This window comes from Schistocerca nitens, chromosome 5 (genome assembly GCF_023898315.1).
Source record: "Schistocerca nitens isolate TAMUIC-IGC-003100 chromosome 5, iqSchNite1.1, whole genome shotgun sequence".
In the NCBI taxonomy this organism is placed as follows: domain Eukaryota; kingdom Metazoa; phylum Arthropoda; class Insecta; order Orthoptera; family Acrididae; genus Schistocerca; species Schistocerca nitens.
The window spans coordinates 85,758,690-85,783,001 of record NC_064618.1 but is presented as its reverse complement, the minus strand read 5'-3'; the positions used below and the strand labels follow the sequence as shown (position 1 = coordinate 85,783,001).

The 24,312-nt window shown below is 32.8% G+C and overlaps 1 protein-coding gene across 2 annotated transcripts in view; it reads right to left on the bottom strand.

The window, feature by feature from the left end:
- The window catches only part of LOC126259798 (chymotrypsin-2-like), a 205,368-nt gene extending 183,279 nt beyond the window's left edge, over positions 1 to 22,089 (bottom strand). For both annotated transcript variants that reach the window (XM_049956820.1, XM_049956821.1), the window contains exon 1: positions 22,010 to 22,089. In XM_049956820.1, coding sequence (XP_049812777.1) covers positions 22,010 to 22,064 — 55 coding nt within the window. In that variant the 5' untranslated portion in view covers positions 22,065 to 22,089. The remainder of the gene's footprint in view (positions 1 to 22,009) is intronic.
- Positions 22,090 to 24,312: the final 2,223 nt, after the last annotated feature.

Sequence of the window (24,312 nt, the reverse complement as noted above, 5' to 3'; positions counted from 1 at the left end):
ATTAATTGTACTTGCAACAAGTTCAGATAACCCTTTTATCAGACAGCATAGTGAATTATCTTCTTATTTTAAATGTAATAAATTAATATCGTTTACTTTCCTAGAATTTGTTATTTTTCAAGGATGTACCTGAAATTTTTCTTCGCAAGAATAAACATAAATAGATGTGTTAAGTATGGTCTTCAATATCAACAGGATTTTTTCCTTCAAGTTCTGTAACAAAATCTTTATAATTACTTGTTATACCTGGATTTTTGTAATTCTATTGCTACAGACGATAGAAAACACTTTCCTTTATTTCCAGGTAATTTAATATAAAGTGAATCTCTTAAAGGAACATATCTTTTAACTGCTAACTGTATTCCAATAATTTTATTTAATGTCCAACCAGAATGAAGAGGTAGAAATATAGTCATTTTTGTAAACATATCTCTTTCCCTTTCATAAATTTATTAGATGTATCATTTTCTTTAGTAATTCTAAAATTTTAGGCCTGACGTTTGGTTTACAAAACTTGTTATTTGTCTGCATTGTATATTCACCCAAAAAATATAATTTATTTTCCACATATTAAATAATTTTAATTTTTCTTCACTTCTTTGATAATTCTTGGCTTTGCCACATTCAGCAATTTGATAAGGATCAACAGAATTTATAATATTTTCGAAATGTATTACTTGAAAAATTTTTAATGCTTTTTCATGTAAATAACTTTTAACTGGTTCACTGTTTTTTTGGTTTTCTAGACATTCTTTTTTGAAAAAGTGAATTTCATTGTTTCATCTAATTTGAAGTCAGGTTATGCCAATTTTCAACTGCTTCTTAATAAGCATGTATTTACAAGAGTAAATAAATTAATGTGTACTTCATTTGCAATACTCTTTTAAATTTTTTATTTTACATAAATCATGAAGTACATTTATAAAGAAATTACTTTACTGAAAATCTTGAGTTGTAACTACATATGATATATTAGTTGTTTATAGATCACAATCTCTATTTTTTTTATTCCTTTGTGTTTAGTATTTCACACTTTAAAATACTGAAATTCATATATATCAATCAATTTATCTTATCTTTCTGGGAAAATTCTTTTAAATTTGTTACTAAGCTCTAAACAAACCTTATGCCATATATATATATATATATATATATATATATATATATATATATATATATATATATATATACTGCCAGGAATACCAAATTTGATATACCTTTTAAAAGTTAAAATTTGTTAAATAAATGCAAAATAAAAATTTATTTAAAACAACAAAGACTAAAATTGTATAAAAAAATGAAAAATAATAATTTATGAGTTCATAGCATGATCTTAATGTTTCCTTCTTCACGATAATTAAAATCATAATCATTGATTTATTTATTACATTTGATTGCAAAATTATTTTAAAACTAGTATTGAGTTGCAAACAAATGTTTTCACCATAGCTAGTATTTCAGTAATCACACCTATTAATATTAAATAAAATGTGATTTCTAGTCCACAAATTTTTTATACAAATTAAAATTGTCAGCACCATTGAGTTTCTGAGGAAATGAATATATTTATATAGAATAACCACATAATTAATTATTGTTCTAATTTATCAGCATCTATCATAATGCAAACAAAAATACGTCAAAGAAAATTAATTTTACATATATTGGAACAGTTTTAAGTTTATTGTTTAGTCTTATCAACAGAAAGCTTGATTTATGTAAAATTTTCATATATCGGTTAGCAATAGCTACTTCGAAAGGTTTATCAGAAACACTAAATAAATAAAGTAATTGAAAGCTACATCATTCAAAGAAAAGTTTTATTTATATGTTTAACAAGGACAACTTCTTCAATATTAAAATTATACTCGCCAAATTTATTGATTTTTTCATTTCTAGATATAAATGCAAATTCATTTATTTGTTTATTGTATATTTTATGTCTGAGATTACTTATTTGGAATATATAGTGACTTAAATTCGTTTATGTAAAAGAACCTTTTAAGGCGTTTTCCAATTCTTTTTCTATAGTATTTACTTAATTCTTGTTTAGTAATATAATCACCGAATTGCGTCTGTGTATCCAGCTTTCGTCATTTGACCTTATAAATCTTTTTCTAAATATTGCTTGGTAGCAACATCGCAAACACCAATTGGATCAGTGAATTGTACTACGCTTCTGATTATAAAAGTAACATAACACTTTTTTATGTGGGTAAATTTTCCTTAGTTCAATATGTTTTCTTCAATTACTTTTCTATTTTTAGATCTATTTCGGTATTAACTTTTTCTACTTCATATGTATTAATTATTGTCTTGCATTTTATTCTAATACTCCTCTATGTACTTCTTATCAATTTTTCATTCAAAGATTTTTAAATTCTCCATTTTTAATTTTCATTTTATTTACAAAAATGTACTTAAACTAAATTTAAAATATCTGGAAATTTATAATTACCTGATAATAGTTTTCAAAAAAATAAACATAAGTGACCACAAATAAATTCTTCAAAATTTCGTTTTCTTTGATCATAATAATATAAATCTTTCTTTTTCAAATAATCAATTTTTTCTCATTGTATATATGCAAAAAATGAGTAAAAATAATTTTTAATAATATTGTTAGATTATAATAATAAGTCTATGAGTACCAATATCATGAGAAATTTCTAAATTAACTACGTCACATTCAATAGTTTATAATTTATTAGGTAATTCAACAATCACAGCAATAGCTCAAAAATGTTTAACTTTTAATCCTTTAGCAACATTTGATGAAAGTTTATTATTTTTAAATATCTTTACAACAGTTCCTTTTTCCATTGCTAAATTATGTCTGTTTTGAAACTTCCTGGCAGATTAAGACTGTGTGCCAGACCGAGACTCGAACTCAGAACCTTTGCCTTTCGCGGGCAAGTGGTCTACCAATAGAGCAACCAAAGCACAACTCACAACCTGTCCTCACAGCTTTACTTCGAGTCTCGGTCTGGCTCACAGTTTTAATCTGCCAGGAAGTTTCATATCAGTGCACACTCCTCTGCAGAGTGAGAATCTCATTGTATGTCTGTTTTGTCCTTCTAATTGATAATCGTTTTGATTTTTATTTATTATTGCTTTTGTTACACCAGCTACACAACCAGCTATTGTAAAAAAACTAGTTAGTTACGGTACATCAGCCAGAAGGAATGGTAAAAATTCCTGTTTTGTTAATCCACAATATGTTTTTTTTAATAACTTGTTCAACAAATTTGTTCGGAATTCTAATACTTAATTTTACAAGTAAATTTACACCCATGTTTAGGTCATGTTTATTCTACTGTGCATAAGTTAAAAAATTATCAATGCTATTTAACTGATTATTATTTAATATTCTTTTTATTACTACTGTTTTAGTTTTACTACTCAGCAGCAAAGTAAAATCAATTGTAAAATTATGCACACATATCGATAAAAAGGTTTCGATATACTTATAAAAATTAAAATTTAAAAATTTATTAACTTATTTGATTTAAAAATATATAACTTTATTGTCTTTAACACAATTATTATTTCATTTCTAATATGAATGTTACTGGAGCAACATTCAAGTCAATGAAATAAGTATTTACATCTCTAATAATTATTCCTAAAGCTTGAAATTTATCATCAGTAATAATAAATAAAGGGAACCATCTTTTAAAAGCGATTGGGGCTCTTCCTTAAAAGAAGCAATAGTACCTTTACCTTGATGGGAATATTCGTTATATTCTAGAAACACTACATTCCATCACCTAAATTAATATTTAGTAATTCAATGTTATATTTAGTTTCAGTAATTTGATTATTAAAGCATAATATTTATCCTATGTTATTTCTTTATCCATATGTACTTTAACATCACATTAAATAAAAATTCTAAGTAAATTTTCATCAGATTTAATATCTATATTAACTTTCTTAGTGTGCATTATTTTCTAAATTTAGTAGACGATATTGACCAACTGGAATTGTTATTATTTTTTATGTAAAATTTGGAGTTTCAAAAGTGTACAAAAACCAATCAATGTGGCTTTTTTCATAGTTTTCGTCTGTTGGAAGATTTAATCCTTCTTTGAGAATTTATAAATCACCCCTTACAAGACTAAGCAAATCATATATCATTAATGATGTATTATTAGAATACATGAGTTAAAAAAAAGATTATGAAACAAAAATAAGAACTCTAGAATAAAAACATAAAAATAAACATAGTAAACATTCACCAAATTCTATTCATTATCTGATAATATCACGAAGTGGAGTTTGAAAAACAACATTAACATTTGAATATTATATTTAACTGCACTATGGGAAACTGAGGTAAAATAAATCATTTATATTTATTTATTTATTTATTTATTTATTTGATTAGCCATCCGTAGACATTTTGCAATGTATGGATGTTGTCAGTTTGGATACAGTGATTTTTGCAGATACATTGACACTTTTATATGCATTTACAGAGTATACAAATACAATGACATTTATCACTTACATTCAATAATTAAATATTCACTTATTGTTTAGAAACAGTGTTCCTGAAAATATATTTTAAGGGTTTTCTGTAACAGTACATGTTGTTAATTTCTTTGATGTCCTGTGCAGCTTGTTATACATTTACAGAATATACAATACAATGTCATTATGTCACTTAAATTACATTCAAACATTTAAATATTCACTTACTGTGTAAAAACAGTGTTCCTGAAAATACAGTTTAAGAGTTTTTCTGAAACAGTACATGCTGTTAATTTCTTTGATTTCCTGTGGCAGCTTGTTGTACAATTTTACACCCTGATACAAGAAACTTTTTTGGGTCTTATGCTTGTTTCTCCTATCTAGATGAAGGCAGTGGCTTGTTCTTGTGCTATAGCTGTGTAAAATGCTGTTTGTACTATAATTTACTATATTTTTCTTTATATATACTATAGTGTGGAACATAAATAAACAGGGAACAGTTAGAATACCAAGTATTTTGAATAGTTCTCTGCAGTGAGCCCACTTACTGCTTTTAGTTATAATTCTCACTGCTCTCTTCTGCACTATAAAAACTGTATGTAAGTTGAGTACATTATTTCCTCAGAAAATTATCCCATAGCTTATGACTGAATGTACATAGCTAAAATATACAGTTCTTAGACATTCATCGCTGCATACTGAGGAGAGAACTCTAAGTGCGTAACACGTTGTAGATATCTTTTTTGTGAGTTTTTTAACATGTTCACTCCACCTAAGCTGGCTGTCAATATGCAACCCTAGGAATTTTGTGGTGGGCACTTCGTCTACAGAGGTGTTATGTAGGTTTAACTTTAGGGGACTGTTTTTTCTGTTTATTCTAAAGCGTATGCTATTTGTTTTCTTAATATTTAAGGTCACTTTATTCTCTGTAGACCATTTGTAGACATCTTTCAGTGATTCATTACAATTTTCCAACATTTGTGCTGATGTCTCACTGGTGATTATAATATTGCTGTCATCGGCAAACAATATCTTCTCTCCATGTCGGATATATTGTGGAAAGTCATTTATATAAATCAAGAACAACACCAGACCCAGCACACTTCCCTGAGGGACCCCAATATTAATATGTTGTGGATCTGACAGAACTTTGATCTACTGGAGACATGCGAGATCTCTACCCACTGTACTCTATTTTTTAGGTATGAATGGAACCATTTGTTGATTACCCCTCTTACTCCTAGTGCTTCTAACTTAAGTAATAGATTCTGGTGGTCAACTGTATCAAAGGCCTTTGACAGGTCAAGGAATATGCCAGATACATAGTTGCCTTCATCCAGTGCTTCTAAAACCACTTTAGTGAAATGTGCTATTGCCATTTCTGTATCTCTGCCTGGTCTGAAACCAAATTGGTCATTTGAAAGAAGGTTGTATTTGTTTAGATAGCTCATAAGTCTGTTCTTCATTATGGACTCTATTATTTTGGAAAATGATGACAGTAGGGCAATTGGCCTGTAGTTCTCAATGTTTTCTACATCATCTTTTTTGTGTAGAGGTAAAATTTTTGCATGTTTCAGATAATCAGGGAAACAACCGGCTTTGAAAGATTCATTTATGATATTGGTTAGGGGGGCTTTGATAATATTTATGCATTTTTTCAGCACTTACATTGGAATTTCATCTAAACCTGCTGAATTTTTGCTCTTTAATTTCTTACCACATTACATACTTCTTCCTCAGTAGTGGGTAGCAATACCATTGAATTTGATGTATATTCCCGTGTTCGTGGATTATGAGATTTTGAAAAATTTTCCTGTAACTTTGTAGCTATACTACTAAAGTAAGAATTAACAAAGTTTGCTAGTTCTTTTGGGGTACTTGTTAGGTTTTCTTTGTTCCTGATTTGGGTGTTTATTTGCCTTTGTGTTGCTGTTCCTGTCTCTTGTTTCACTATAGTCCATGTAGCTTTACTTTTATTTTTAGCTAGATTTATTAGTCTATCATTGGCCTTTTTTTTTGCAACATTGAGCACCTTCCTATAGATTTTTTTGTAGTTTCTGTAGTAATGAAGAAAATCTGGATCACTGTTGTTGTTTTTTATAGAGTTTAGGTATTTAAAAGTTTGGGCAGATCTTCTAATTCCTGTGGTAATCCACTTATTTTTGGTGGATGTTCCAGTAGAACTTAGTGCTTTGGGGAAGGCTTCTTCGATTAGATCAAACGAAATACTCATCTGCAAATATGTAAAAGAAATTGAAAGTAATTACAATAAAAAATTATTACTATCGTACAAAATAATTTAAAAATGTATCAATTGAAGTTTATAAAAAAATTCTGTTGTTTTATTTGATGTTTTTATTCTTGAAAATAAAGATTTAGTTAAAGAACACTCTATTATATCAAGATATAAAGGATAAGATTGTTTTTATTTAGCACAAATATATTGAAAATTACGAAATCAAAATAGTAAAATATTATTTAATTTTTGTAAATATTTTTAGACAATATGTCACTAATTTAAATCATATATGTTATGAATTTCTTGTTGGTGATTTGAAATACAATGACGTTAAAGAGTTGTGTATGAAATGTGGGAATAATGATAAATTTGGATTTATTTCAATGGATATTAGAGAAATAAAATTAAAGATTTCCAAAAAATAAAAATAAGTGGTAACATAAACATCCAACATTAAACATAAACATTAATGTTAAATATAAAACAATGAAAAAATTACATTATTTTTATCCTTAATAAATATTACCAAAATATGACCTGGAGGTTGTTAAAAAAGCTAAACGAAATAGAAAACAAAGGAACAATCAAAAGATGAATTTAAAAATGGTAAAAGAAACCGAGAAACGAATTTGAAAAACATAAAAAAGGAAATATACCCATTAATGCTACAATCGAAGATAAAGGAAATTAAGTCTTAAAAGCAGCTGAAGAAATTAAAGAAGGCAATAGACAAATATATCCTTATTATCATCAAACACGTTATTTAGCTGAATTTAATGATATACGACCAATCAGATATTATAATCAGACAACATAATAGAAGTATCAAATTTAGTGAATAAATATGAAGAAGATACCAAAGAAAGAAAAAAGTTGAATGAGAAACAAGCATCAAATATTAAAGAAATTAATGTTGGTGGATGATTGCTAGAATATATCAACAAGAAAATATCATCAACAGTGAAGATGCAGTTTTTGGATTAAGACCTGTTAATATATTTAATTTGTTCATGGATTACTAGAAAAATTTAATGATCATAATTAACAGTGGGTGATAAAACATGACACACTAGACAGATTAACGAGTCTCTACATTAAAATACAAATTACTATGGATAATATGAATAAAATAATTCATGCTGTCGATTTATCAAACTATGTGGTTATATATCGTGTATGAGGTGCACTACTAATAATAATCCAAATAAAATTAATTAGGTTAATGTAGTAATAATAAATATGTGTTAAAAGAAGTCATCAGTGTTTAATTATCCCAAATAATATGGGTGACTGAAATTCATGTTAAAATTTTAAAAAAATATCCAGAAAGCAATTGAATATATTTGCATGAATGAGGTTAGAGATTCCTTTAATTTATTAACAGTTATTTATGGAGTGAAACAGCTAGAAAATAAATTATTGTAATGCAAAAACTGGAATAATGGAATTATTAAATAATAAAAATAGTGACTTTTCATCAGTAATTGAAAAGGAATAACATATATAGTTAAATTTTTGAATAATTTAGCTCCAACATTTTCCAAATCAAAAAATATGAAAAATTATTAGTTAATATGTTAGTTAACAATTTATCATTTGAAATGTATATTCCTGTGTATAATTATTGTGGTCCACAAATAAATTTATAAGAATGACTAGCTGGAGGGAACAAAGGAATAAATCCATCGGATGAAGCCTGTAGAAACATGATATTTCTTATACAGGTAATAAATATTTAGAAATAAGATTTAAAATATGTAAAGAACTTCATTTAATAACAAAAAAAAGAATGTATATCGAAGATGTATTCTCTTATCAGGAACAGAACATCCTTTTATTTGTTTCTCGATTTTTTAAATTTAACTTTTTTGTCTTTCTGATAAAAGTTGTGTGGGAGAACATATTGTTAATTATGGCAAAATAAAAAGAAAATAAGATGAAGTACTTCACCCATAAGAAATGATTGGTAATTTTTTAAAGATTATAAAGAAACTGCATGGGAAAGAGATTTAATTATATTTTTACTTTACATTCTAATTGGAGGTTCTATTCTTAGATGGTCTGATTAAATGATGGCAAAGTCGAAATTAATGGTACATTTCCAAAAGATAGAAACATTGTCATTGAAAATAGGAAGATAGAGAACCTATTGTTAACTATGATTCTGATTATGATCTATGATTAAGCAAACAAAGATTAAAAATCCTAAAATAGCAATATCCTTCTTTGAGTTACAATGGAAAGTGTAAGACTGAGTTATAAAAATAATCTTGAGTCATTATTCTGCAGAATTTGATATGCCTTTTTTGTTTTTATTGTTTTCAAACAAAAAGAAAAAATAATTAATTTATTCATTTTGCATTATTTGAGATTGTTAAAAAATATAATTTTAAGAAGGGTGAAACATAATTTTTCATCAAGATATGTGGACTTTAAATGAAACAAATAAGTTTTTAAAAGCTTATGATTCATTGTGTGATTTTAAATGAATAACACATTTAAAAGGAGATATTGGTAAAAATCCTTATAATTTTAACACAAATTGGCCTATTTTTGTTGTAAATGATTCAAAGAAAAAATATGGGGCGAATCAAAAAACAGCAATGAAATTCTGTTCTACTTTTAATGATAAAAATCCCGTTGATACTTAGTCTCTCATAATTTTATTGAAAAAAGAATTTAGCTTATTAAGTTCAAAATACATTGTTAGGCGAAAATTCAAAAAATATATTTGTGTTTTTTGATTATTTAATGAGAAGTCATTAAAAATAATATATAAAAAATTTAATCTTCGAATATTTTTGTTAAATTATGTGAATCTTTCAATATTCTATGAGAAAAACATCTTGACCAATACTTGTATTAATGTGATAATTCAGTTAAGTTAAAAGAAAAGTGTTTCATTTTTCTGTTTGTTCCTGTATTTGAAACAAATAGTTATTATAATTATAGAATTAATAGTCAAATGTACCTACAGCATAAATTACTTTAATATTATCAATAGCAATATTATGTTCTATACTTTTTAAATGTTCTGCTCTTAAAGTTATTTTAAAATAACAGTGGTAAGTATGACCTTTTCTTGTTTCTCTCTTGGCTTATTTTATCTTTGACCAAAAATATTTATGTTAAATCTAAATTCATTCCATATGTTTATCATATTTTCATTGGTTATAATTTATTACATTTTTAAATGGAAAAACACATTGAAGCTGGGTTTGGGAGAGCTTATTTACAATTTTTTTATTTTCTTATGATATGTAAGGGAAAAATTATTAGATTTTTAAAAATTGATAAATTATACATTTTATTGGGTTAAAAAATGAAAAATAAATTTTTATTAGATTTTCAAAAACAGAAAATAAACTTTATTAGATTTTTAAAATTTAAAATAAAGTAATTACTTATTTTTTAATACAAAAATATATGAATTTTTTGGGATTCTTTAACAGTGTAAATATTATTCAATGTTCAAAAGTGAAACAAATGTTTTATCAAATTTTTTTAAAAATTTATTAGATTTTAAAAAATTGATAATAAAGCGTTTTATTAGGTTTAAAAAACCAAAAAATTGTTGTGAACAGTTTTTGTTTAAAATATTAATTTTGTGTGTGTGAAATATTTAAATTCTTAGTATTACTTTACATTCGCTTAAAATTTATTAATTTTCTGACTTTTGTTTCATGGTATTCAGTCAAATTTTAATTAATAAATTGAGTTCAATGGCTGGAGGATATAGTATATGAATTTCGATCCAAAAATGCTGTATTTGTGGTATAGAGCTCATTTTCTGTTTCTCTTTGTAGTCACACTAATTGTAGGAAACAAAAATCTTGGAATGATACTTAACAATCAGAATGCCAAAACGTTGTGCTGAACAATTCAAACAGCCTTGGAAGGAGAAAACATTTTTCGTGCGAAATCGTGAAGACAGTCCCACAAGATCCAGTTTTGGGCCTACTCCTGTTCCTTATTATAGGCTGTCGAGAATCCCACTGAAATTGTGCAGTCACATCAGCAACAAGCATTTATGGCCAAAATCTGGGCCAGCATCCTAGGCTACTGTTTGTTAGGGCCTCATATTCTCCCACCTCAGCTCAACAGAGAATCTTACTTTAAGTTCTTAGAGAATACTCTGCCCATTCAACAAGAACATGTACCATTATGAATATGACAAAAAAAGTACTTCATGAACAGTGGAGATGGAGTGACAGAGGTGGACCAATTCATTGGCCTCCACGCTCTCCAGACCTAAACCCACTTTAGTTGTAGGGACATTTCAACGATTTTGTGCATGCAATCCTGGTACAAGATGTACTGAATTTACATAGCTGTATTACGGAAGGCTGACAAACAGTATGCCATTCTCCAGGGATACATCAGCACACCAGGAATTCAATATGACAGCAGGTTGATGCATTTATCCTTGCTAACAGAGGACATTATGAAAATTTCATTATGGAAAGTATTTCATACTGTGCATATAATTATGTTCTCTTCCTACGTGTTTCCCATGATTAATGTGTTGAAGAGTTGTAGAAGCTGAGTTCTAACACAGAAATAAAACATTTCGTGGCACTTGCCCATATAACATACTGTAAAACAGTGTGACTTGGGACACTTTTTGTGTTTCCTTAGCTATTACTCAGAGCCCATGCAACATATGAAAAGGATATGTATATCAAAAGGTAGGTCTGGGTCAGAAGATTAAATTTATGTATCAAATATTTTCTTAAATTCGGTCATTTATTTTTAGTTTAATTTTTTGTTGGTGTCCCAAGTCACCCCACGGGGGACACCAAATATTTTTCACAAAACTGCATTCACCTCAGCAAAGAGGTGACTGGGGACAGTGAAAATGTTTTTCTTTTTAAATATGTGACACCAATTTTAGTGTCTTTTAAGATGAAATAATCAAAATTATGATATATTAAAATTAAAAATAAATCTTGAAAAGTTAAAAAAGAATCAAAAGAAATTTTTGTGATATTTATTGTCTTGAAATAGTGTTTCACATATATAAAAGTACAAAAATGAATCGTTTCATGTTGTTTTTAATTACAGTAATTAGATTTTTTCTCATTAGGTACTCTGCAGTTTCATACGGGAACTTGTAACGACCACAAGGAACAAAGAGAGGAACAAGTTTGCACAGAACTTGTGAAATAGAAACTTCTTGAATGTCTTCTACATGTGGAAAAACATATATATCTGATTGCTTCTGAGACTTTCTCATAAATGAAGTTTTCACTTTGGAATCTTTTATGGCCAATATTTTTCCTATGAACGTTTTCAGAACAACCTGGGATTTTCGACTAACATAGTTAAACAGTACAGAAATGAAGTCTCCTTCATTTAACTCATCCTCTGAAGTGATAGGTACTGGTGTATTAGTTTCTCTAATTGTGGCATTTGTGTGCTCATTGTATTCGTTAGTTGAAAGATGATCATCTGTGTCATTATCATAGCTCAGATATTTTTCACTCTCTTAATCTTAAATTGTCTTCATCAGAAGGCTTAGAAGTTGAAGGTAGTAATGGAGCATTAGTGTCACTATTGTCATGAGAGTGTGAGTCATCAAGATCATCCAAATCTACATTTGAAATGCTTTTACCATGTGGAACAGAAAGTCTCTTTCGTCTCACACAAAGTGGCTGTGTCTCCTTTCTGAACAATTGACGCGAAAATGTATGAAATACATTGTCCAGTGTTTGAGAGTCACCTTTATTTTCAGTAGTTTTGCGAATGAGTTTCAAGATCTGTTGTGGATTGAATGGAAAAATTCCAGTTTTCTTGAATCCGGCTTTTAAGTCGTGTCTCATTTGGTCATTGTAATTCCTAACGTTGAGCGTCTTCTTCAGTGGGGCAGGAAATTTGTCCTTCGTAATAGGACCCCAATTCTTCAGCTTCCATTCTTCTAAAACTTTGCACCACTCCGCCTTCAGTGGACAGAAGTAAGCCATGTCAAGAGGTTGGCACAGATGTGTTGAATGGGGTGGCAGTAATATAAATTTAATGTTATGCTCCCTGCACTTCCGTAAAACATTTATAGAGATATGACTGGACAAGTTATCTCCTATTACAGCCTTCGGCACTTCTTTGGGCAGCTTTTTCATAGATGGAAGTATGATTCCTTCGAACCAATCTGAAAATATAATTTCATTAAACCAGGAAGTTTTTGAACATCCATAAAGTGCACCTTTTGGGCCGCCCTGCCTCCAAGTATCATACCCATGCAATGCACCATAAAGTACATAAGGTGGAAGCAGCTCACCACTAGCTGTGCCACAGGACATGACACTAATACCGATACTACTTTTTGAACTGTCCATTATACGGTACACATATTTTGATCCTCTTCGGCCGATGACACTTTTAACTCCAGGATCGTCAGTAATGTTGGTTTCATCATAATTGATTATTGCTTCAGGAGGAATGCCATCTAAACTTTTTTGAAGTTCAGAAAAATAATCTTGCATCAATGTTTGGTCAATTCTAGCACGCGCTCTTTTGATATTCATACACCATCGCTCAGACAGAATTTGCTTGTGTCTTTTTAGGAAAGACACAATCCAGTCCAGTCCTGGAAGGTTATTATTAAACTTTTTCACTCTTTTTCCGAGCATGTCTAGATATTGTTTGACAATTGCTCTAATATCCATTGAAGTCAAGGGAAAACCCCGCTCACTCGCAGTACCAAATTGCTTACTATGAGGTCTTCCTCATGAGAACTGAGAGAAGTTTGGCCACCGGCTTTCTTGGGTGGAGAGTCTTTTGCTGATGATACCCATTTCTGAATATTTGTATTACAGACAAAGTTTTAGCTTGAACATCTGTCACAGCTTTTGCAAGATTCTCTGTAACATATCGTTTGTAAGGCCTACCACCTACCTTCCTAATATACTCTCTAGGCATCTGAAACAACATTAACAGTTTTCTTGTAGATATTTCAAGTAATATGTTCTTCAAACTATACTGCAAAACCAAACACATGGATAAACAAGTACACACAGTAATATCAAATATGATGTAACCTAACATAACCTAACCTAACCCCTTAATATATGTAGCCTCAAGAATAAAATAGACCAGTTGGTAATAAATTAAATTAAAAAGACGAGTGTGAAAGTGAGCCTGATATACTGTGTTTCTCAGAACATCACGTTATGAGTGGGATCCACATGATACAGATTGAGAACTTTAGTTTAGCTACTCGTTACTGTAGATCTGTTATGGAAAAAGGTGGTGTTGCAATATTTATAAAAAATAATATAGTGTATAAATCCCTAGATTTAAGCAAATACTGTGATGAACAACATTTTGAGGTGTGTGGCACTGAGTTAACAGCAGATAGTGCAACTGTTATTGTTCTGGCTGTTTACAGGGCATCTGCTGGAAATCTAAAGGTATTTCTAAGACAAACTGAATCACTTCTGGCCCACCCATGTAGGAAAGCTAAATCTATCATTGTAATGGGTGACTTAAATGTGGACCTTTTAACAGAAAATAGAAACAAGACAGATTTTGAGCATTTAATGTACTGTTACAATTTTGTACCAGTGGTGGACACTCCAACTAGAGTAACTGCCAGCTCTAGCACTTTAATAGTTAATGTATTTGTAGATAAGGATATTTGCAATAATTTAACCATGAAAAATATTATAAATGTGCTCTCTGATCATGAAGGGCAATTCCTCACTCTAAACCAAATGAATGTACAAAGAAAAGAAAATTTCATTTGGAAAACATTTAGGATTATAAACAGACACACCACTGAAACCTTTAATCAGCAATTACGGCTTGTGGACTGGTCTCCTGTATATGCTACAGTTGATGTTAATTCAAAATTTAATATATTTATCAATGAAGTTACAAGCCTTTTTGAAGAAGCATTCCCTAAAAAATCAGTGAGAGAAAGCCTGTTCAAATCTGGAAACAAGCCTTGGATTACTAAAGGCATCAAAATCTCTTGTAAAACAAGAAGAGAACTACATGCTGCAGCCAGGAGTTCAAATGATAACAGTAGGATTACACACTATAAAATCTAAAATAAAGTTCTGAATAAGACAATTCAGGCAGCAAAGAACATGTGCTTGAAGGCAGAAATTGACAACTCGAGCAATAAAGTAAAAACTATCTGGAAATTTGTAAAGAAGGAAACGGGGAAAAATGTAGTTTGTAGTGAAAATATCCAAATCAAAAGTGAGGGTAGTCTTGTTAGCGATCCAAAAACAGTTGCAGACACATTCAACTACAATTTTTTAAGAGCAACAGAAAAAATAGGTTTACAAGGGTCCATGAAGCAAGCCATCAATCTTTTGAAAGCTGGAGTACCTGGTTTAGTGCAACACATGAAGGTAAAAACAGTCACTGTTCAAGATATTGAAAGAGTTATTAAATCCCTGAAACGTAAAAACTCTGCTGGAATTGACAACATTTCTAACAAATTATTAAAATACTGCTCCAGCCATGTAAGTAAAGTCCTTTGCCACATTTTTGATGCGTCACTTAAGCAAGGAATAGTTCCTGAGAGGCTTAAGTATACAGTTGTAAAATCGCTGTATAAGAAGGGGGATAAGACGGATACTGCTAACTATAGGCCAATATCACTACTGACAAGCTTTTCAAAAAGTTTTAGAGAAACTAATGCATGCCAGGATAGTTAAGCATCTCAGTGAACACAATAGCTTCAGCAAAAGTCAGTTTGGATTTCAGAAAGGTTTGTCAACAGAAGATGCAATATTTGCATTTACTGGCAAACTCTTGGAATCTATCAACAAAAAACTGAAAGTGATTGGCATATTTTGTGACCTAACAAAAGCATTTGGCTGTGTAAATCACCAAATTCTTTTACAAAAAGCTGCACATCTCGGTATAAGTGGTGCAGCAGGGAAATGGCTCGGCTCATATCTGTCAAACAGAAAACAAAATGTTGTAGTAGATAGTCAAGATGGTGTCCCAATATCTTTAGAATGGGGTACCATTACATTTGGAGTGCCGCAGGGCTCAGTTCTCGGCCCCCTACTTTTTATTATATTTATAAATGATCTTCCTCTCTCTACGGAATATTGTAGATTCACCATTTTCGCGGATGACACTACACTACTTATTGATAATTCGGAAGATATGCTTGAGGTAACGGCAAATAAGGTTTTAAATGAAACGGTGAACTGGTTCAACATTAATGGTCTTATTTTAAATTACTGTAAAACAAACTACATTCAGTTCCACAAAACATCCAAAGATGAGGAAATATTTGTAAAGGTAGGTGAGCAGACAATAACCAGGGTAGATTCCTCAAAATACCTAGGCTTGCATATTGATAGCAAACTGAATTGGTCCAACCACATCGTGGATCTTTGCAAAAGACTAAGTTCAGCAACAAATGCATTGCGCATTGTTTCTTCTTATACAAATATGGAAACCATGAAGTCAGCATATTATGGTTACTTTCCTGCAATTATGGCATTTGGAATTATATTTTGGGGAAATCAGCCACTGGCTAAAAAAGTACTGTGTGTACAAAAAGAGCCATAAGGATCATGTGTGGAGTCCATCCTAGAGCCACACGAGGAATCTTTTTAAGAAGCTTGAGATACTTACATCCACTGCGCAATATATATTCTCATTGATGTGCTTCATAAGAAAAGAAAAATCCATCTTTAAACTGAATAGTGCATATCACAGTCACAATACTAGAAGGAAACATGATATCCACTATGAACAGCCAAATCTAAGTATGGTGCAGAAAGGAGTCCATTTCAGTGGCTGTAAGATTTTTAATGCCCTCCCTTCAAGAATTAAGTGCTTGGTAGATGATGATATCCTGTTTAAAAAAACCGTAAGGCAGTTCCTATTGCAAGGATCATTTTATACATTAGAAGAGTTCCTGAACTACAGTGTTTAACATCTCTTGTATTGTAAATTGCAAATGTATGCCCAAATTTGTATTTGTAATACCGAATATTTTTATTGTAAACATATATTTTGCGATATTTATTTCTCTGTAACACTTATTATTTTGTAATCTTTATCTCTCCCTAAAATGTATTTTTGTAGTGGGACCTAAGTTACTGTTTACTGTTTTTTGTTTTGTAATCTCTATCTATTTCTAAAATGTATTTTTTTTTGTAGTGGGACCTAAGTTACTGTTTACTGTTGTTGTTTTGTTTTATGTATTACCATAAATTCTGGCCAAAAGCTTCTAAAATTGACACGTTCCATATCCTGTGATACTGTCACAACATGGATCACCGGAACAAGAGATAAATAAATAAAAAATATAAATAAATAAAACAATAAGAAAATACTAACAATGACTTCAATGTGTATAAGAAACACCAATAACTTCATTTTAATGTGCTTTTGTGCATACAACTCTCTTTAGTTAAGTCTGATTAAAGGTTTCTGCCAATCAACGACATGTCCCAAGTCACCCCAAGTTTGCTGTAATTTTCAAAGTCGAAAATTTCAGTCCAAAATATGGGCCTAAATTTTTATCTTTCTGTGGTTATTATGAGAGATAGAAGTGGGGATCTCATTTAAACATTAACCACATTTCCACTATTAATCCATATCAACCAGCAGGCCTTCCTATTTCACTATCATTTTTTTGTTAATATTTTGACAATTATCAAATATTTAAAAGTAGTACTTACAATGATATCAAGTTGTTCCCTTCACCCTGAGGACATCAGAGCACCATCACATAAATGATAACAATGAGCAAAACACAGTTCTGGCCACCCACTGCTGCCAATGTAATAAAAAACAAAACACTGTCAAAATGTCCCGAGTCACCCCACTGTCCCAACTCACCCCGTGAGGCACATTTCCTGAAAGTTTGGCCATACCTTTTGTGTACAACATGAACAACAAGGGTCCCAATACACTTCCCTGAGGCAAATCTAAATATGTGTGTCTACTATCAAGTAAATATCCGCAAGTCACTTCCAGGAGCTACTTCTGGAAGTTTTTTGACGTGGAAGCAACCCCAGACAGTCGAGTTCTGCAAGTTTCATCAGCCTGAAGAATTAGCACCTACAGGACAGTGGAAACTGTTTAGTCTTCTTGCTGCAGCTTCATTCCAAACTTGTCAGTTGCTGGAAATTTCTCTCGAACATGCAGAAGTTCTGTGTGCATATTCAGATACGAAAAACCCAGTATCAGTGTCTTAATAGATGTGAGATTTTGAGACAGTACAATTGTTAATACACTGGTCCACAGAACTTCAGGACGAAAGTAACCTTCGCATTATGTTCCACCAAAAGTAAAATACCTCAATAAAACTTGGACCAAACACTGAAAGAACTCATACAGGATAGTACAGAGGTAACTGAAGTAAACACACAATAAGGTGAACAGATATTACACTTTATTTAATGTCAAAAATTACACTGAAGTCACCACGATTTTTGATGGTCCCCTGAACATTACAAAAGGCAAGACACGGTTATTAGTAGGATGTGTATTCACTGCAGACAGTAATGCATGCCCTGTGACGTGTTTCCAAGCTGGCCACAAGTTTGGTGAAAAGTTCTAGTGGTAGGTCGTCCATTCCTCCAACCACTATGTTTGACAACTGCTGGGTGGTCTTTGGTGCATGTGGACGTGCTCCAATAAATCTCTCCAATGCACCCCACACATGTGCGACTGGACTTAAGTAGAGGGAATGGGCTGGCCAGTCCATTCGCCATTCCAAGAGCTCCTTCGCATGCACAGTTTGGTGCAGTGCGCATTGTCATCCATAAAAATTAAGTCAGGGCCAAATCCATCCTTGAAAACACACACATGGGAAAGGAGTACAGTGTCACAATAACACTGACTGCTGAGATTTGTGGGTCAATGCACCCATGCAACATTATGCTTCCCCACACTGTAACAGTTAGACTACCAAAAGGATCACATTTGAGAATTATCCTAGGTTCGTTACATGCTCCCATCTCTTACCATATCAACGTACACCAGAAATTAGTACTCAGACAGAATATGCTCTCATCCTAGAGGAGCAAGTCACCACATGCCTCATTGGTCTAGCCCCTATGCTCTTGGCACCATCATCAACGGTCAATGTGCGAGTATCAACAGAAAGCAACATTGAGTAAAGAGACCACCACCATGCAGTCGCTTTGCCACAGTGGAGCATGCCTTGCAGTTCTGTTAAATGTGGTTGCAATTGTACCCACTGTTCGAGGTGGGCCTCTTCTTGCCTGTTGCACAATGAAGCAGTCACCTGCTGCTGAAGTTGACTGTGTTCGATCACCTCCTCTCCTTTGGATAGCAGTGCCTGTGGTTCAGAGTGCTCTCCACACACTTGAAGCAATGATGTGAGCAATACCAAATTTCTGGGCTACACCCGTCACACATCGTCCTTCTTCCAGTTTCCTGATGACTCTTCCCCGTGTGAAGTCACCCAAATGTGACTTCTGGACTATATTGTCACAAACAACACCACCACGTTAACTGCTCACTAATTGTCACACAATGTCTTTCCAGTTCCGTCAACTGCCTCTTGTTGCAATGCCAGCCCCATTTAGCGCTATACTCTCGCTGACCTCATACCATGTCCAGCTTTCTGTGCACAACTGATAGACGTCTGGCAACAAGCTACCGCCCTTTCATTCGTTTCCACAGAGTTGTTAAATTTGCTATATTACTTTATATATGTCGTTGTTAAATTTTGCAGAGCAGTGTGCGGAGTGCTTCCGTATATGTGGGACACAAAGGATGTGCACTTTAAAAATAGAATTATGGAAGAGGAATATACAGAAAATACTAGGGGAGACTGTGACACAACTGAGTCTTGAATACGAAAAAAAATCATAATACAGCAAAGCAAATGCATCTTAAGCAACAATGACGATGGTGGCTGAACAGTTCTACCTGGTAATATTCAAGGAATTGTAAATTCAAATTATTTTGCTCAAGGCATTCTAACAGTTTATAACTATTAAGAATTCCCCATCAGACATCCTACCCCATTTCTGCCAACATTGAAGTGCAGAACTGTATAGTCTGGTCTAATCAGTATTAACAACACAATATCGTGGGTGTCATTATGATTAAATCACACACTGCCTTCTTTGCTAGGAGTGCATGTGACTACATGATTTACATCCATAGCACCGATATAGTTTGGAAAATTCCGTCCATTTTCAAAACCATTAGCAATTTGTAACCATTCTTTAACTGTTGAAGCTACCTAACATTATAGAAAATAGCTACTGATCTGCAATTTATCCACGTTAATAGAAAGATACATACTACATTATGACATTTATTTCAAGTATCAGATGTAGAAAAGAAGGAAAATGAATGTGACACAGATACTGTTTTCTAGGAAAGAACTACGTTAATGAAACAAAAGTCACAAGAACTTCTTTCCAAACGAATGAAGGTAATCAGGTAAATTGTAATGTTATTCTTAAGAATGCACTAGAAACTGCGCACAAGTCTGCTGATGTATATCAGTTGTTTGGAGACTATGTGCCATCTGAGTTTAGAGCATTGTCACAAGGATCAAGCAAAAAAAAATTACAACACGTAATGCAATAAACAATTTTGTAAGTTTATGCAGAGAATGCCAGCGCTATTGTTTGGATTTCTGACGACAAAAATTACATTTCAACAATGCATAGGTCATCAGATGAAGTAATTATTTTATCTGATCTCATCGAAATGAAGTTTTCACAAGATAATCGTTTCGTAAATGTTCTGTTTAAGTGGATTGTTTGAGTGAGCTTATGAAATACCATACTACTAACATCTAATTGTTATTCTCTTTACAAACATTCAAATAGAGCCTCACAGCAGTCGAGAACGATGCGAGAAATCATATACATGGGTTCATAGGAGATTTATGTGAACTAGTGAAAAGGATCTTCTGATCTTCTTAGCAGAGCGCAGGGGAACGACGTGGGAGACCCGCACCACCGTACTAGGCAAGGTCCTAATGGAGGTGGTTTGCCGTTACCTTCCTCCGACCGTAATCGGAATGAATGATGATGATGATGACGACACAACACCCAGTTATCTTGGGGCAGGTGGGAATCGAACCCAGGGTTCTGTGCTCGAGAAGCGAGAACGCTTCCGCGAGACCACGAGCTACAGACTCTGAGAATATATAAATTAAAAAAAGTATGTATGTCGTTACTGAAAATAAATAGTTCGTTTGTTTGATACTTTAGTGTTTTATTCTCTTACCTCCTGCTAAAAATCTAAGAGTAATTAAAATGCCATCTCTTGATGAAGTAGCTTGCTACATTATTGTATTCTGTTTCCGAATAGTCGATTGTGCAATGTACTAAAGTTGTTCAAAACTTGCTTACAACATTTTCAGAAAGTTTTTAATGTGATCGCTGTCCTCGGCTTTCAGTTCATTCAATAACGTTTCTTGAGAACTTAAAAATGTACTGGTACACCTCTGCGCCCATATCTGCACCTAAACACGTCTTCTTTCTTAAAATTTTGGTTATTGTCACGATTTTTTGCGATAATAATAATAAAAATAATAATGCAATAACATTCCCGGCTGCTCTGGTTTTTGAGCACTTGCCTATCTCACAACGTGACTCTAGTGCAAACACTTCACAACTGCTTGCGGCAAGTTCCTGAAATAACATTGCCCAAGCGACTAACAGAGGAAAACTTGCGCAAGTTCTTGTTCCAAAAGTTACTTGCGGGAATAACTTTGTAGTGGACAAAAGTCTTAAAGCTACTGCTACATCCGTCAATGACACTCCATCCAAGACAACGAGCTGAATCCTCCCTACCAAGAAATCCTCAATACAGTCACAAATTTCGTTCGCTCCCTGCACAGATGCACTTTCGGTAACAGGTATAGGTGTGATACTAAGTCAAATGCTCATCAGAAGTCAAGAAATACTGCATCTACCTGATTGCATTGATCCATCACCTTCCATACGATACGCGAGGAAAGTGCGAGTTGGGTTTCACATGATCGGTGTTTTCGGATTCCATACTGGTTGACATGGATGAAGTCATTCTGTTCAAGGTATGTCATTTCAACCGAGCTCTGAATATGTTCTAAGATTCTACACCAAACACTGTCAAGAATGTTGGACAGTAGTTTTGTGGATAACTTCTGCTACCCTTCTTTCTCTTTTGTGGGCTAAAGTACATATATACTTTTGCTACATTAATTACAACTGCGGTCTTAAACATTCTGCATTTCCTGGCACTTTGTATAACGCGAAGTACACGTCTTCTTTCCCTTAATCACTTATGTGTAAATACAACATCAAACAATTGAAATATCTGCTGTGTAATATTTACCGCAACAAATAACAGCGAAAAGCAGACATAACGTCGTCACTATTAAACGTATCATGGCGCTGTCCGACTGACCTCGTATTCTAGGTATTTGTTTCATATGTACTAACCGTCGACCACTAAGAGCTATTTTATCTTCGCTACGATATGTAGTTTATCGGCTCGTGCGTCATGAGCTTTCTTAAAACAGGCGACCTTATTTTATCTGCAAACGTTATGAATTCTTACCGCAAGTCTACAGACGAAGGACACGGTCGAATAATTGTAGTGACATTCCACGTCTACTCCAAGCGACTTTTGTGCCTACCGCGCTTTCTGTTTATCTTCATCCACTGTACAGGCGAAAGCGCGTGAAAAGACTGGAATTAAGTACAAGCTGACTTAGTCTTCCAGGTCCCTCCAATAACTTCAGCTACTGTATATTTCTGGAATAATCACTGAAAACCTTTTTATGAAATTTCGTATGTATTTCTGCGATAACTCTTCCCTCACTGGAGTTCGTCAGTACAAATTTCTCAATATTTTCGTAACGTCCATTAGACGTGTAACCATTCAACTAAACATGAATCTCATACTGTGAAGAAGTATTACAAAATATTTTGCACACGAATTTTATTGAAGAGCACTGGTACATATGAGATATGGCGAACCATAAATGTAGACAGGCAAATAACTGGCGGTGCCCACAAAGAGACTGGAATAAGTGACGATAAGTAGTTGCAGCAACTATGCTTACCAAGATGGAAAGAGTTACAAAAACAAAGTAGGAAGAGTAAATAATAATAAATTAATAATGAGTAGCTCGCATCAAATTCTCAAACAATAGCTATAATAGTTCACTAAGCACGTGAAAAAATAGTGGTTCAGATTAAAGCAAGTAGTTGATCCATGTCTAGAAAAACACGCAAGGAGGTGTTTAGACATCTAAACGACCACTAGTATGCTTCTGCCTCAACACCTGGTAGTACTGAGGAAAAAACCCAACATGAAGGAATCAGCAAATTTTTTACTGGATTAGGAAGATGGGAAAATACTCGTCACACGTCCTCCTGCTCTCCCTTCCGTCATTTATGAGCAACTAACACCCGTACATGCGTTTTATCTCAAGACATCCATGGGTTTGAATCTCAGTGATTGCATTTTTCCCCAGTTTTCACTAAATCTGCTATTTTTGTTTTATATTTTGAAGCGTGTGACTGCTTGTGCACCTTGTCATATAGGTATCCATTTTTCTTATGGGTTGTATGTTTGAGCCTCAGAGAAGGCATTTGGTGAGGATTTCTAACAAATGTTGCTTACTTTGGTATTATCCTTGTTTGCATACATGTCATTATTTTACTCCTCATCCATTATTTCCAGATCACTTTGTATCATATCACTTTCTCCACCAATTTCTCTCTCTCTCTTTATTACTCTTTCTCTGTCTACATGTGTGTGTGTGTGTGTGTGTGTGTGTACCTTTTTAAACTACTACAACTATTACAACTACTCTCCAACTAATCACCCCACATGTTGTCATCTCACCTCGTCTATATTCTCCACTGTCATCACCACGTCCCCTTCACATCTCATGCTTTGAAGACATCAACATTCCAGTCACTATTTCTTCTTCATGGTATCTGGCTTGCATCAATGCCAGTATTGTGCATTTTTGAGCCATTCAACATTTGTTTATATTCCTTTTCATGAAAAGAAGCACATCATGCTACTAAGCTCCAAGCGAACAGGAAAACCATATATATGGGTACAAAAAAGTAAACACACACGTATGCACATGGTCACCTCATACACACGCTGCAAAACCAATAAAAGAGGCACAGTGGTATAATGTTCACCTGGCATTTCAGAGGGCAGTGGTTCAAATCTCTCTTCACCCATCAAAATATAGGTTCTCCAAAGTTTCCATAAATCGCTGAAGGCAAATGCTAGTGTGGTTTCTTTTAAACAACACAACCAACTTTCGTCCCCAACTTTGCTACTGTGAACTTCTTCTCCATCTTTTTGTCAATGGTGTGTTAAACCCTAATCTTTCTTCCTTCCTTCCTTCCATATCAGACTCTGAAAGTATTCCACAAGTGTCTCATTACTCACCACCACTGTTAGTCCACTGTCCCACCACTGTGTCATATCTCTCGGTAACTTGTTTATCAGGTTCCATGGGACCATGTCAGTCTACACTACTTGGTCATGTAACAAGTCAGTAAAGTTATGTTCTATGTGGAATGGTGAGGGTGGAGGGGGAGATGCTCTATAGTACCACATGAGCTGACATCAGTGGTGGTGAAATTAAGAACTAGTGTCCAGGA